The 15418-nt window shown below is 39.3% G+C and overlaps 1 protein-coding gene across 10 annotated transcripts in view; it reads right to left on the reverse strand.

Annotated features, from left to right (window-relative positions):
• Positions 1-15418, reverse strand: part of GABRB2 (gamma-aminobutyric acid type A receptor subunit beta2) — a 308782-nt gene that overhangs the window by 97978 nt on the left and 195386 nt on the right. For all 10 annotated transcript variants that reach the window (XM_073355894.1, XM_073355893.1, XM_073355895.1 and 7 more), the window contains one exon: positions 5668-5750. In XM_073355894.1, coding sequence (XP_073211995.1) covers positions 5668-5750 — 83 coding nt within the window. The remainder of the gene's footprint in view (positions 1-5667; positions 5751-15418) is intronic.

The following is a 15418-nucleotide window of genomic DNA, read 5'->3' on the forward strand; positions in this document are numbered from 1 at the left end:
TGAAAGAAAATCCACTGTAACCGTGATACGGTATTACTGCCAGTGCTCTTATCAGCAGGTAACTCCTCATCTTAGAGGGAGCATAGAGCTGTCTAAATATCAGGCTACAAATAATCAGAACGCTGGGAACTACATGTTCAAACTGGGGGATTCAATTCAGCTTTTCATCCTTCCAGGGAAGATAAACTGAAGTCCAAATTGTTTTCTGAAAGCCCAAACACAGTAAACTAACAACAGCTTTACAATCAAAGTTCTCTCTGTTTTGCATAACCACTAAACACTATATGGGATGTTTCAAGAACAGGTGTTTGTCTTGCAGTTTTTCACCAAATACTCCCTTTTCCTCCTTTTGCGGTGCTCTGTGCATAAGCTGTCCTTTTGGCTGTCTCACTTTCCCTGAAAAAATGGCTGCAGTCCACCCACGTACATACAATTTGTACAGAACTTTGATTTGTTTCGGAAGGAAGGTACCATTTAAAAAGTAAATTCAATGCATTCCACCTTTGTATCCGTGCATCATTTCTATGTTAAAAATGTCTATTTACACTGAGTTCCTCAGGGCAGAGACCATGTTTTCCTCTGTGGTTTTGGCAATCTCCTTTCAAGATCTCAAATATTCACTCTTCAAATATTCAGGGGGAAACTCACATCTCGGTAGCATGGAATAGGTTGGGAACAGGGGTAAGAACACTGGTTTAATGCAGAGCAGGCAGTTTCTGAATATTCCTTACTAGAGCTAAGCAAAAATTTTTGACTTAAAACTTTATTTGGCAAAAACTGCAGATTTGGTGATACCAAAACATTTCATGAATTTATGCCAATTTTCCTGAATTGTTCTGGTCAGAAAAACCTTGAACAAAATTGAAAAATAACTGAAACATTTCAATATTTTCAAAATGCAACATTTTGAATGACTTGTTTCAAACATTACTTTAATTTTATTTTTAAAAAATTTCAAACGCTCATTCTACTTAAAATAAAGGATTTTTGTTGTCGTTTTAACTTTTCAATGTGCCAATAATTCTGAAAATTTTCATTTTTGGTTTGACCCAAAACAATTTGTTTTCTGATTTTTCAGAATTGAACTGAAAAATCCAGTATTTTCATAGCTCTAATCCTGACTCCATACAGACAGGTTGTTTCAGTGAGGTCTGGACAAAATGCATTCTGTAGCTATTCTTACTGCTGCTCCAAATAGGAGCAGTATGGGCTTCCCCTATACACATGCCGCCAATGGCACTGGCAGTATGTATTTAGGTGTATGTGGGGTTCTGGCAAGGCCTTAGCATAGCTGACTGAGTTTTCTTTGGACCACAGAGTATTGGTGAGCACATCAGCCAGGCTTTTTGCCCAGCACTCAAAGGAGAATTTAGGTCAGTAGCTTTTCCTGCTATTAATTGGGTACACTAAGGGCCGGTGAGAGTGAAAAGCTACCTGTATTTTCTGCTATTCCTTAATGCACATGCATAAGAGATGTCCGAGGATTGTGCCATAAAACATCTTTCGGAAGTAGAAATATTTACAATACAAGTGAGCAAACTATAGCACAGAAAGGTTAAGTGAACTACCAAAGCTCATGCCGTAAGTCAGTGGAAAAGAATCCAAGATTTTAAATTTTAATCTCTTGCATTGACACTTGACAACACTTCCCATCAATGGGAGTTACACAGAGAAATTCCCTCAGAGCTCATTTAAAAGGTACCTCTACACTGCTCACTGTGGAGAATATCCTTACAGCCAAGACAAAAAAGGGCAAGAATATGCAAAAAGCAAACAATATTTGAAAATTCTAAAGTATTTTTCTCTTTCTAAGCAATCTGTACGTAAAATGACGAGAAACATGTATAAACTTTGAATTATGTATGGAAAATATCTATTTTTATCAGTTTGTATTTCTGAGCTGCCATTTCCTCAAAATTTTGTAGCATATGTGACATCCTCATCATAAGCCTATAAAGAGAGATTGTACAGAAATTTTCTCTCTGTTTGTTTTATACTTCAGCAACAACTGGGCTAAATATTTAAAACGTTATGGGAGACATTTTCAAAGGTGGTCTCTTATGTGCACTTATGGAGCAATTACTTGCTTTTTGTTGGATAAGAACACAGAAATGGACAGAGATACAGTATTGTAATAAGGTGGACAGATTCACTATGATATTTCAGTACAGATAATGGTTACCTGCATGATGTGATTGCAAGAATGCTAACACTGCTGTACTGAACACATTATTTTGTAATGAGATGAACAAGAATTGAAATGAACTTTAAAGCCTGTAGGTGTCATTGTGTAATTGAAATGGGTAATAGTCCAAACGCACCAGATGAAACTGGAGTAACTGCATTTGAATATATTCAGAAAAACCCATGATCAAATCCCAGTTCAATATGAATGATTTTACAGTGAAAGGCTCCTCTGTTTCAGAATAGATTTGTGTGTGGACGGCATCACTTGAAATCCAGAGTCCAGCAGATGTGCAGGAAGGTATTCTATTTATTTATTTAAATAAGGTGAACCAATGTTCCGTGTACTTCCTAAAACATCTGTTTGCCTCCAAGCTCCCTCTAGACTTGTGACTCATTTGCTTACACATTTGGTTCTTTTCAATCACTAGAACTGCAACACACAAATGAATGGAAGGTGGGAGGATCAACTAATCTAGGATGACACAAGGAGTTTAGCTGTTCATACAGCAGTAGCAGAGGGAGAAGGCAGAAGAGAAGAGTGATCTATCCTCTAACATCAACACTTCATTGAAAAGGAAGCTATCTCTGTTGCCATTATCCCACTGGGAAGGTGATGACCAGCTGACTTTACTGTAATGTCTCATTCTTACTACTCAGCAATGACCTGTTCATTGGCTGCCAGCAGAGAGAGAGAGAGAGAGAGAGAGAGAGAGAAGAAGGAGATGAAAGAAGATAGGGAAGCTCTGAACTTACCCACCCAGGAAAGAGCTACCTGATAGTAGTAGTACAAAAGCATCACAGAAATAGAAAGCAGATTTTCAAGACATTTCAATTCTTTATGGATGAGCTGTACAAGCCATGATCACAGAAAAACAATGTATGTCCACTGATCTATAAGGCAGTAGCATATATCCCATATTTCAGTCAAAAACTATGGCACTATTTTAATTAATTGCTTTTTCTGCATACAGTATACAGATAACAGGGCATTAATCCTACACTTTGAACTGATACTGTAAAAATGCTTTCTTTCGCTTCTCTTGATTGATGATACCGTATGGCCTCGTATTTTACCTAATAGTGAAACTTTCCATCACAGTAATTTCTTAATCCATGTTTGCAGGAAATTAAATCGAACTCTTCCGTTGGCCCAGGACAATACATTTTTTTTTTTAGATCTGCAGCAAATTTCAATCTGGAAAATTTGACTCAAGAGTTGTAACGGTTGGACAAATTTGCATTGTACCTGGACATGCAGACCTATCAATAATTTCAATGTGGAGCATTGATATAGGGTTTCAGAACTCCATATTAAGTATTAACATCTCTCTGACTGTTTTCTTATATGGCCCTCAAATCATAATATCTTGAAAGGCAGGTTAAAAGTAGCACGCTTTATCATCTCAAATTTTACATTTTGGAACACTGAGCCGCAGACAGGGTGAGTGCCTTGCTGAAAGTTGATCCATATGATAATGACAAAGCTGAGATTGGAATTCTTGAGCACTTGGTCTTCAGTTCTCTGTTTAAACCACAAATTTTACTGCCTCTCCAGCAAGGGCACACATAGAAATGCATTTTTTAGGTTATTCCATGTTTGATTTTTACTCTCCGTTGTTCATACATTTCTGTTTCAATATATATTTTTTTCTGTGTCAGATCTATCCTTTTCCACTTTGCTCACACTGGCATCAAGCTTATTTTATAAACGAGTCTTGACCTTTACCATAGCACAGTTACTGCTCCTCTTACACACAGGCAGTTGGTGCAAACTACACAAAATGAAAGGCATGCATCCTGCTAATACCACATAAACGTTCAGAGCTGGCAATATTTCTAATGGATTCTGCTGGAACATTTTCTGAAGCAGCGAGCAATATTTGAGAGGGGTGTTAGTGTGTGGGGGAGATGCCTTTCACTAAAGCATTATTCTCTGCAGGCGTAAATCCACAGACCCATTGCTGTTATACCAGTAGATAAATTGATTCACTGTTTTTCTCTCCTATTAAGTAATGTACTAGCATAGTTTGTTCAGCAATGCTTAAACACTGCAAATTAACAGAGAAATCCTGGCCCATTGAAATCAATGGGAGTCCTGCTACTGACTTCAAGAGAAGGAGGATTTTACCATATATATTTCCAAAAGCAAAGTCAGTCACAATATTTGCTACTCAAATATTTCAGTATAAAATAAGGACTTTTTTTAAAGAAAAAAAAAAAACAACCAACCACCTAAAACATCAATAATCCGATGAAGTGAGCTGTAGCTCACAAAAGCTTATGCTCAAATAAACTGGTTAGTCTCTAAGGTGCCACTAGTACTCCTTTTCTTTTTGCGAATATAGACTAACACGGCTGCTACTCTGAAACCTGTCTTTATGCACTGTGAAGGATTTCAATGGGAATACTCACAGGGTCTAATTCAGGACAGTATCCCTATTCAGGAAAGCATTGAAGCACATGTTTAAATATAATTGAAGTGAATGGGACTTGAACACATGCTTAAAGTTAAGCCTGTTCTGAAGTGCTTTCCTGAATAGGGGAACCAGTATGTGAATTTAAATACATGTGTAAATCTTTGCAGAATTGAAGCCTAGGCAACTAATGTTCATGTATACCATAGAAACCTATATAATCAAAGCTGTTTTAGAGTGTAAATGTTTTAATGAAAGCTGAACATTTCATATATTAAAAAACATTCAAACTATTTTTTGTTTGCTTGCAAATCACTCAAATTCCATTCAGAGAAAGTGAAATATGTCACATTTCAGCTTCATGATGTACCACAGTTGAGTGATCTGCTATTCTACTAAAAAACAGAGCTTACCATGGAAGTGCTGACACATGCTTAATTACTATGTCAAATAACTTGTTGCCTGCGATATTGTATTTATCATATGACCATACACTGTTTTGTTCTCTGATACATTAAAATTCTCTAAAGAGCTTTCAATGTAAACAGATTTTAAATTTTATTTCACAGCACATGTCTTAGCTGTATGGAAAGCCTGACCTTTAATAGAGAGACTAGTTATTCAATCAACACATATAATAGATGGTATTACACATGCACCGAAAGTCTAACTACAGTGTCAGTGATAAAAAAAATCAACTGTAAAGAAAAATTTAAGCCCTTGTTTAACAATGAAAACAACCAGCAACACAGTTCAGCAGCAGAGAAGGATAAAGAAATGATAGTAATCCTCTTGCTCCTCACATGAACTACAACAAGCCATTTGAGTGAGACTTTTAAAGCTGAAATTTGTCCATCAAAACACAAAATAAATTCCTCTAATCCTTGTGCCACAAATTACTAATCCATCTGGAAAGCTAAATGTGTTGTGTGTGTTTATAAGGATCTAAATATCATCAGACAGAAAGGCAACTAGGTTAGCAACATGTACCCATACATAAATAAATAAATGCAAACGTCTGAAACAGTTTGACCATACAGTAAGCAGGATTTACAAAAGTACTTACAGCTCTCAATCTCCAGTGTGCAGTTTTGTTCATCCAGCGGGTATCTTCGTAGGTCCATCATACAAGCAGCTGTTGTTGTAATTCTAGAAGAGAAGCATATATAAGGGCCATTGTTGTTGTGTGTGATTCACATCTGTGATTAAATGGAGTTGAAACAACAGAGAATGGATTCTGCATGATAAGCAATTTTGCCTCTTTGCTTATTACTAAGATATTGCATGTGCTGGCTTTTCGTAAGGGTTTTGTACTACTAATCTAGTTTATGGAAGCAAACTGATATGCCAATTTGGTGGACAAGTGGACAGTTTATTATATTTATATGTCCCCCATCACCATAGTATCTCAAAGCCTCACAATCTTCAATCTAGTTATTCTGACAACACACCTGTGAAGTAAGGCAATATTATTATCCCCATTTTACAGATGGGGAACTGAGGCAGATAAAGACTAAGGGTATATCTACCCTGGGGGGGAAGGTATATTCTTAACTCAGGTTAGCTACCCCATGTTACCTAACATGGGTTAAAATAGCAGTGAAGACATGGTGACAACTTTTAACTCAGGTTGGCAGCTCATATTCAACTCCATTCTCTCCTGTAGGCTGTTACATGAGCTGCTAACCTGAGATGCTGTGTCTTCACTAAAAGAAAAGGAGTACTTGTGGCACCTTAGAGACTAACCAATTTATTAGAGCATAAGCTTTCGTGAGCTACAGCTCACTTCCTCAGATGCATATCGTGGAAACTACAGCAGGCTTTATATATACACAGAGAATATGAAACAATACCTACTCCCACCCCACTGTCCTGCTGGTAATAGCTTATCTAAAGTGATCATCAGGTGGGCCATTTCCAGCACAAATCCAGGTTTTCTCACCCTCCACCCCCCCACACAAATCCACTCTCCTGCTGGTGATAGCCCATCCAAAGTGACAACTCTTTACACAATGTGCATGACAATCAAGTTGGGCTATATAACATTCATAAACCAGTCGGAGAAACAGTCGGAGAACACTTCAATCTCTCTGGTCACGCAATCACAGACATGAAGGTCGCTATCTTAAAACAAAAAAACTTCAAATCCAGACTCCAGCGAGAAACTGCTGAATTGGAATTCATTTGCAAATTGGATACTATTAATTTAGGCTTAAATAGAGACTGGGAGTGGCTAAGTCATTATGCAAGGTAGCCTGTTTCCTCTTGTTTTTTCCTACCCCCCCCTCAGATGTTCTGGTTTAACTTTGATTTAAACTTGGAGAGTGGTCAGTTTGGATGAGCTATTACCAGCAGGAGAGTGAGTTTGTGTGTGTATGGGGGTGGGGGGGATGTGAGAAAACCTGGATTTGTGCAGGAAATAGCCCAACTTGATTGTCATGCACATTGTGTAAAGAGTTGTCACTTTGGATGGGCTATCACCAGCAGGAGAGTGAATTTGTGTGGGGGGTGGAGGGTGAGAAAACCTGGATTTGTGCTGGAAATGGCCCACCTGATGATCACTTTAGATAAGCTATTACCAGCAGGACAGTGGGGTGGGAGTAGGTATTGTTTCATATTCTCTGTGTATATATAAAGCCTGCTGTAGTTTCCACGATATGCATCTGAGGAAGTGAGCTGTAGCTCACGAAAGCTTATGCTCTAATAAATTGGTTAGTCTCTCAGGTGCCACAAGTACTCCTTTTCTTTTTGCGAATACAGACTAACACGGCTGTTACTCTGAAACCTGTGTCTTCACTGACATTTTAACCAAAGTTAAGAACACCTTTTGTTCCAGTATATTCACTTGTACCTAACCTGCCTAAGGTCACACAGGAAGTCTGTGGCAGAGCAGTGAATTGAATGCAGATCTCCCAAGTCTCAGGCTAGTACCCTAACCACTGGACCCTGCCTCCTCTCAAGTGGAGTGCTATTTGCTGCCTTGAGAGGTACCATGGTTTCATTCCCAGCTCTGATTTCTCATTTTCCTGATGACAGTAACCAGCTGGACTATGAGTCAGACAGATGTCCCACAAATTCTCTTTGCTCACCAACTGGGTGATCCTATGAATTTCCTTAGTGACACTGAATAGTGCCAAAGGAGTGTGTGTAAAACATGCTTTGCATAAAAGACAATTAACAAATAATATTTATTCTGCACAATTGCATATACAACTCAATTCTCCATTCTCTCTTACCCTCAATAATACTGTGCAAATGAAGGCTTATTTTAGTGGTGCATCCTCAGCAGCAGTACGACAAATATTTTCAGGACTGTTTTTACAAAATATTTAGAACATATTTGTGCCTTGACATTACATTAACATGTGCCAACTGTGCCTTTTAGATGTTGTTAGAAACATCTGTACCATCACAAATCTTTTACTGCTAGATTTCAGGGAGGAATAGATCTGAGCTGAATGTGAACCAATGCACAGAGCACAGCAGCAATATTTTACTAATTGTGCTCCTCTCAAATCTCTCTCTTGTGTAGGCAAAATAAATTTTTGGTCTTTCTCCCCCCACCCTCAAACCACACAATGTTCTATAGAACTCCACTGCACTTGAAAAATAGTACATTTTGGAATTTTCCAGTCTACACATGAAACAGCTATGTTCTATTCTCCCTCTAACTTGGGATGTGGGAACCCTACGGGATTAGTTTTCAGATTGATAAACATTTCCCTGAGATGCACATAACTTCTTTTCTCTGACACAGTACTGACCCTCAGTACATGCTTTAATATTTGTAGGGAGAAGGAATAGGAAAGGGCATGAGGCCTAAACTTCCTCCCGTTGGACTCTTCTTCAAGACCTAAGAAACCCCTCCATTGCTGGCCCCATTTTTCCATCTCTAAACACCATGGCCTACTCCCAGTCCCAATGTCTTATGTAGAAGCAAGAACCATACCAGTGCCTGGAGAGAACCAAAGGTCACTCAAGACCCTTTAGCAATCCTCTCAGCGGGTAAATATAGCCTCTGGGGGCAGTATGCCCACTTCCCCAGCACCCTTTTTGATATCATAGCCCCAGAAATAGAGTTGCCTGAGCACGACAGAGATGATAAAAGGAGCAAAAGGAAGCTCAACTACATAAACTCTGAAATTGAGACCCTCATTACATGTGAATGAGCCCTTCAAGCATGAACTGCTGGGCGAGGACTCAACATAAAGCAGAGGCTGTTATGCCAGGCTGTAAACTGGATAAATGTTGTGGGGCCAATAGCTGGGTTGCAGCCGCTATGGTATGCTCATCCCAACAGCAAACACCAACTTTGCATCCCATATAGCCATCAGCTTAATGGAATAGATATGTTTTGTGTTTCTTTAGGCTTCCTTTTCACCATTTGATCTCTCTTGAAGTACCTTCCACAATGTGTGCAATGTATAATGCCTAGTTCAGGTGGGACATTCTCCATGACCCAGAATTCCTGCGTAATTTGGTACTGGGACTGCCTATCCACAGGGGACCAGATGTGGTCCACTGCGATACTGCAGCCTCATACTGGTGCTGTCACATACCTCCTAATTACTACAGTGACCCCCTCACTTTAGGTTTGCACCAGCCTCTTTATAATGCCTATCTTTGCCTCTCCTACTCACACTCTAATCCGGACACTTTTCCTTTTCTCTACACTGATCCTATAAACACTCACCACATCTCCTCTGTCTGTCTCCTTCAAATCTGTGCACACGGAAAGTGTGGGAGGTGGGTAATTCATCTATGTATTGTCTGTCTTCTGGGGAGACAGACTTCAAGCTCAACGCTGCTTGAGCAGCGTAATATACATTTCCTGAGTTAGCCATGCCTCTGGCACCTGTAGCAGCTCTCCAGCAGCTCTCCAGCACTCCTGGCCCCTTTCAAAATTACTAGGGGGGCATCCGTTCTCCAGGACCATGCCCCTGGCCCACTGGTCAGACAATTCAGGAACAAAGAAGCAGCATCTTTGAAAATTACCTTCATACTAAACTCTCTCTTTAACCTCTAGATGGGCACCCAAAGAGCTATTCTGCACCTGCCCGAAGGGGAAAGAAGAAGAGAGGCAGAAGACAGCTGTTGACTCCCATGAAGGGGGAACTCCCGGAAGTAGAAGGGGTAAGCAACTGAAGAAAATACCTGTCTAGACATTGAGGATTATTATAGGTGGAGCAGGTAGCACCATCTGTATTTAAGATTGTCCAACACTTTCCATTATAAGACTATTTCCTGTGGCTATTAACTTTGCCATTCAGGCTAAAAGTGTCAATTCTGGGTGCCTGCCTCAGGCTGGTTACGTTGGGGAAAGTTTCAGCAGAAATGTTTCAGCTGTTTCCAAGAATGAGACCAAGGACAGAAATGTTGTTTTGCACAGGTTAAACAACCTATAAACAATATAAAACAAACCCTACAACTGTTTGGCTGAGAAGTTCTAGCACCTTCAGGCTTTACAGAAGGGATTTGAAATTTGGCCGGAGGTTCGTTCTTGTGTCAGGGAAGCGACCAACATTGGTCAGATAAGTTATTGATAAAAAAAATCAGTTCACACGTGTTCAGTATAGACTTATTAGCATTTGGCAGCTAAATTTTCTGAAGATTCTGTCAGCCCTGAGCATGCCTCGTCCTCTCACAACTCCTATGTGCCGATCAATCTGTAGGTGTACTATCCCCAGCAACTTTAATTCTGGTATTTCTTCATTTTGAGTGCTTGACTTTGAAACCTTAACACTGTTTTAATGTAATGTGTATGTTTGTGTGAGTATGTAATTACTACTTAGAATACAAGAGCACCCAGAGGCATCAGTCAGGATCAAAGCCCCACATATAATGCTGTATGAACACAAAAAGTCTCTTGCTTCCTCAGAAATGGGAGTAAGAAAGAGTAGTTGGTAGTGAGTAGGGTAGGGCCTTAATCAAACCTAAACAGTTTAGGATGATTTATTTCAACCCAGATAGTTTGTTCATTCCTATCCACAGTGAAAATCAATGGAAAAAATTATCTGTCCTTTTCTCTTGTCCTACTCTCCCCCATGATTTTATCCTGACTTTTATATTCTTTTACTCTGGTTGACAATACTGATAAGGGAAGACCTAGTCACCTCTAACATCTTCAAAAGAGTTACTTATTTTCAAGTACCGGTAATGCATATAAACATTAACACCTTCAAATAGTGACTGCACCACATTCTTCAATGTTCTAGATACATGGATATCTACCCTATGCCTTTTTAGAGAGAAGAACCAATACCTCGTCATGACAAGAGAAAGGAACATTTGAAATGAACACGCAACCTTTCCCCAAAACAATGATATTCCTCTTCCATAAATGCACTGAAAAGATTATTTGTTTCTAAGTTATTTATGACAACTGACATGCATAAATCATGAAGAATACTTTGCAGAGCAGAGCCCTGAGAAATGACCATTGAAAAGGAAGCTTAAAAATACCCACAATTTTCTGACTCTATACTACACTCATGAGAGGCACGTTGCTCTTGAAGAAATACTGTATGAAAGGAAACAACACAGAAGCTGTCTGCTATTCTGATTTTTGATTTACTTTTAATGAAATAGAAACCTTTTGATATTCCATTTCATGAGCCTGCTAACAATGAAAATCAGTCTTCAGCAACCTTCTTCATGGTGTATATTTCTGATGTGAACCACTGCAGTGTATCAGAAGGCATCACTTTCTTCTACTTATTTTTGTTTAAGTTAAATTGACTCAATAAAACATATCATGAAACATAAAACCTCAAAAGGAAACTGTACATTTCAAAACAGGCACAGTGAGGTTCCAAATAATACTACAGTTATGGAATGAATTATATATTGCAATGCATACAGAACAGACACATTAGATAGGCAGGCTATAGTCGCAGAAAGGCAATTATGCATGTGTACAGCTGCTACAGCATGAGTGTTGAAGGTCCTCCTTCCCCTTTGCACCACCTATGCAAGGGCCGGTCACAACTACAACCCACTGTGCTTGAGGAAGGGCACAAACTGCTTCCCAAAGATGGTGGGAAGGAAGAGTGGACACAGATTACTCCCTCTTTTTCCTGGCCCTTGGTACAGGATTGCTACACTGGGGGAAACAGGCCATATCCTTCCAAAAGGATGAACAACCTGTGTAGTTCTTCTAGCAGCTGCTTCAAGAGCAACTGTGTCAGCCAGAAGACCAATCCCTGTGCAAGTTGCACATGGGGTGTTGCAAACCCACACAACCCCCTACTCAAGTTGGCGGCAAAGGCCGCAATGTGGCTCTTCGATTCTAACATACATCACGAACTAGTAATAATACAGAAAATAATAATATCTAATGGATGCTGTTATGGCAGAGTTACAGTACTTATTGTTTCTCAATGTCATTCAAACAAAGCACAGCTTCTCAGTTTTGTCAGCACTGCAAACTCCACCTGGTATCAGAAATGTAAACTGGGGTCTTAATAGTTCTGATGTCGCCAATAATAAAGGTACTTACTGGAGGATAGGTGAACAATTCTGTTGATGTGTGAAGTAGGCCAACACCCTTCCCTATAGCTGTATTGCCTCTGCGGGGCAAATCAAAGTAAAAAATAGGGGGAATTTATTTTGGTCCCTAAGTAAGTAGATATGACTGAATACACACAGGGAACAGAGCAGCTGAGTAAGGCAGTGTATGAGTATTTCTGGAGAACTGTCTAAGGCATTCCTAGCTATCATGCTTGCTTGAAGGCTGATCCAGCTCCTATTTAAGCCAAGGGCATAATCTATCCCAGAGGAAAGTAAGAAGGCCAAATTCTTCCCTCAGATGCATACACACAATTCTCACTGAAGACAGTAGCAGAATCTGGCTCTTAATTAGCAATCCCACTATCAGTTCACAAAAGCTTTGATGTAAATTATGTTCTGCAGCTGATTATGTCCCTTTATCACTATCATTATCAGACTCCTCTGCACACGATGAGTAAGAGTCACTGGCTCTTCCCCTATCTGAATTAGTTATCTAAGCCATGTACTGTAGCTATGCTCAGTGTTCACTTCAGCTCCTTGGAAACAGACCTGCTGTGTGACAGTTGGAAACGTTGGCAGCAGTAGGCAGAAGACCCAATTACAAGTATGTGGAAATCTGGAGACAAAACTGCATTGTGACTAATCTCTCTCCTGCACAGGAATATCAGCTTTAAGGAGACATGATCAAGGTTGTTAGAAATATTTGATCTATCTTTAAATCAAAATATACCTCTTTACAAGTTAACTATAAGTGGCAAAGCCTAAAGAATTCTGTTTTCTCCTTCCCGCTCCAGTAAAAAATGTCATAAGTGCTTCCCCCTTATAGTCTCAGGGTAGAGGGTGGCTTTAGCAGAGAATCTATAATAGTGACATTTCTAATAATATATTGGTAAAGCAGAATGTTCTGTAACTAACTACCAAGATGTTTGGAGTGCAAATGCTTTTCTGCACAGAGAGCTTCTTAATACATTTTTGTAGAGAAAACTAGCATCTGGAGTTATTGATGGTAAACAGAGAGGCAATGACATTCCTAGATTATCACAGAATTTATAATTTCATCCAACCCAAAACTGCTACAGAGGTTTCATGGACATCCTGGCCTATGTAGTCACATAGGAAATGGTCGAGTCCCCTTTGGCCACCAAACAACATTTAGACATGTTATGTTGTCTGATTCTACCTGTATAATTTTTCTATGTGGGAATTGGGCTCCGAGGGGACTCATTCAGCTTGATAAAGCTGGGGGTATGACAGTCTCTGGCTTCTTTACGAAGCGGCAAAAGCAATGTTGAAGGAGCTGATAGGCCCCAGCTGACATCTCTCTGGTTGAACTTTGAAAAGGAACTCAGGAAAGAAGAGGTACCAGACTCATCTAACCATGGAGTTCGCCACCCAAATGGCGATATGAAGTGTAAAGGAACTGTCACAGTTCTACTGGGGTATGGATAAAAAATGGGAAATAGGAGCATTGAACCCTTATTCAAGTCTTTTTTTTTTTTAAATTAAGACAACTAGTCAGGAAATGGAGTCCACAGCTTCATGGGAAAAAAAAAAGGATTAGATGTTGGATAGTGTACAATAAGTGCTTGTCTACACTTCACCACAGTTTGGACTATGGGAGCACGAACAGCAAAGTACACCAAAGTGCTGTACTGTAACTCCCTCGTGTGGCTGCTGCAGGTGTGAAGTAAAAGGATCCTAATTTGCATTAACGCAGTCCTCTTCAAACAGGATAAAGTAATGCAAACTCGTGATATTTTAGTTCACACTGAGGGGAGTTACAGTTGAGCACTTTGGTGTATACTGCTATTCACAACCGCATAGTCCAAACAGACATAGCCTAAGAGTAGCTGTCTATTAGCTTTCCTCCTAATTAAGCAGCTCTACTACTCTCTGCTGAAGAGACAGTTCTGCTCTTTTTGGTTCTGCAAAATGGAATGATCACTAGCCTGCTGTACCATCAGCATGAAAAACTGGAATAAATAGGGTAATTTCTGATGTTGTTTCATGGTGGAGGAATGAATGTCACTGGTGCAAATTTTATCAACTGATTTGAATAGAATCAGGATTAGCCTTCCTCCCCACTGTCCCCCGGCCAACAGCGCTCTGGTGCAGAACTAAGTTAGAGAGGTAGTATTGACCATTATCCTGAACATACATTGGAAACCTGGAACAGAACCACAACATCATGTTCATTGTTTAAATCCATCTAAATAGTATGCCATTGTGGTACAATTCAATCTGCCACTACAACATATCTGGCATTGGATTTGGTCTGTAGCTATTCTGACCTTCTCTTATATTATTGCAGTCTACTCCAGATGATAAAATCCACAAAATCACAATGGGATAACCATGCAGAATAAATAGGAGGAGCAATTTAAAATTTTAATATTTTATCATTGAGAAATGTATATCTGTCTCAAACCATTCACTTTGCTTCATCCTTCCCCCAAATATATGTAATACACACAGTGCTTGCAGAACATCAGAATAACATGAGAATGATAGCAGGGTGACTCTGAATAAAGCAAGCAGCCTTAGAGTAAAGGACCAATATGGCGGCTTTGCCAATATGCAGTTCACTGACCCCTTACCTTATTACCAACATTGGAGAACTGAAAGAATACTTAAACATTTTTCAAAATATTGTTCCTTACTCCACTTGGAAAGAGTTCATGTATATTTCATTCTGATAAAGTAATGTGAACAGTAAATAAAGAATGCATCCTTTCTGCTCTTTTCTGTTGCAGTTTTATATTGTTACTGCTCAAGTTACCATTCATAATCCTTGCAGCTGAGAAAGCACTGCAGGTCATTTATACAAAGGAACTTTATTTAGCCTCTGTCGGAAAAAAAAATTGCTAATCAACTCCCAGGAATGAACTGTTTAAATGTATGGATTTCAGAGCACATAAAGCCCCTTCCTCAGACTACGGACAGCCTTTTTAATTCTTTACTTTCTTTGTCATAACTTCAAGCTATTGTAGAGCATAAAAAGGTAGACTGACTTCAACTTTAAAAAATATTTTATTTCTTATATGACATTAAGTTTAATAAAGAACCATTTAAAAACCTACAAACATGATAGCTGTGTTATCAAACAAGTCTCAGGGAGTTAGTGTATCAAATTCCATTGAAATTGGGCACCTAATTCCCTTAAGCTCATTTGAAAATTCCAGCCCGCCTACCTATTTATCTACATGTTGCATGCTTCTGCACATACGCGTATATTCCCAGAGGAAAAAATACGCTGAGTTCAAGTTAAGGTAGAGGGCAAATAGTAATCTGAGGGTAAAAACATTATC

This window comes from Lepidochelys kempii, chromosome 8 (assembly GCF_965140265.1).
Source record: "Lepidochelys kempii isolate rLepKem1 chromosome 8, rLepKem1.hap2, whole genome shotgun sequence".
Taxonomy (NCBI): Eukaryota; Metazoa; Chordata; order Testudines; family Cheloniidae; genus Lepidochelys; species Lepidochelys kempii.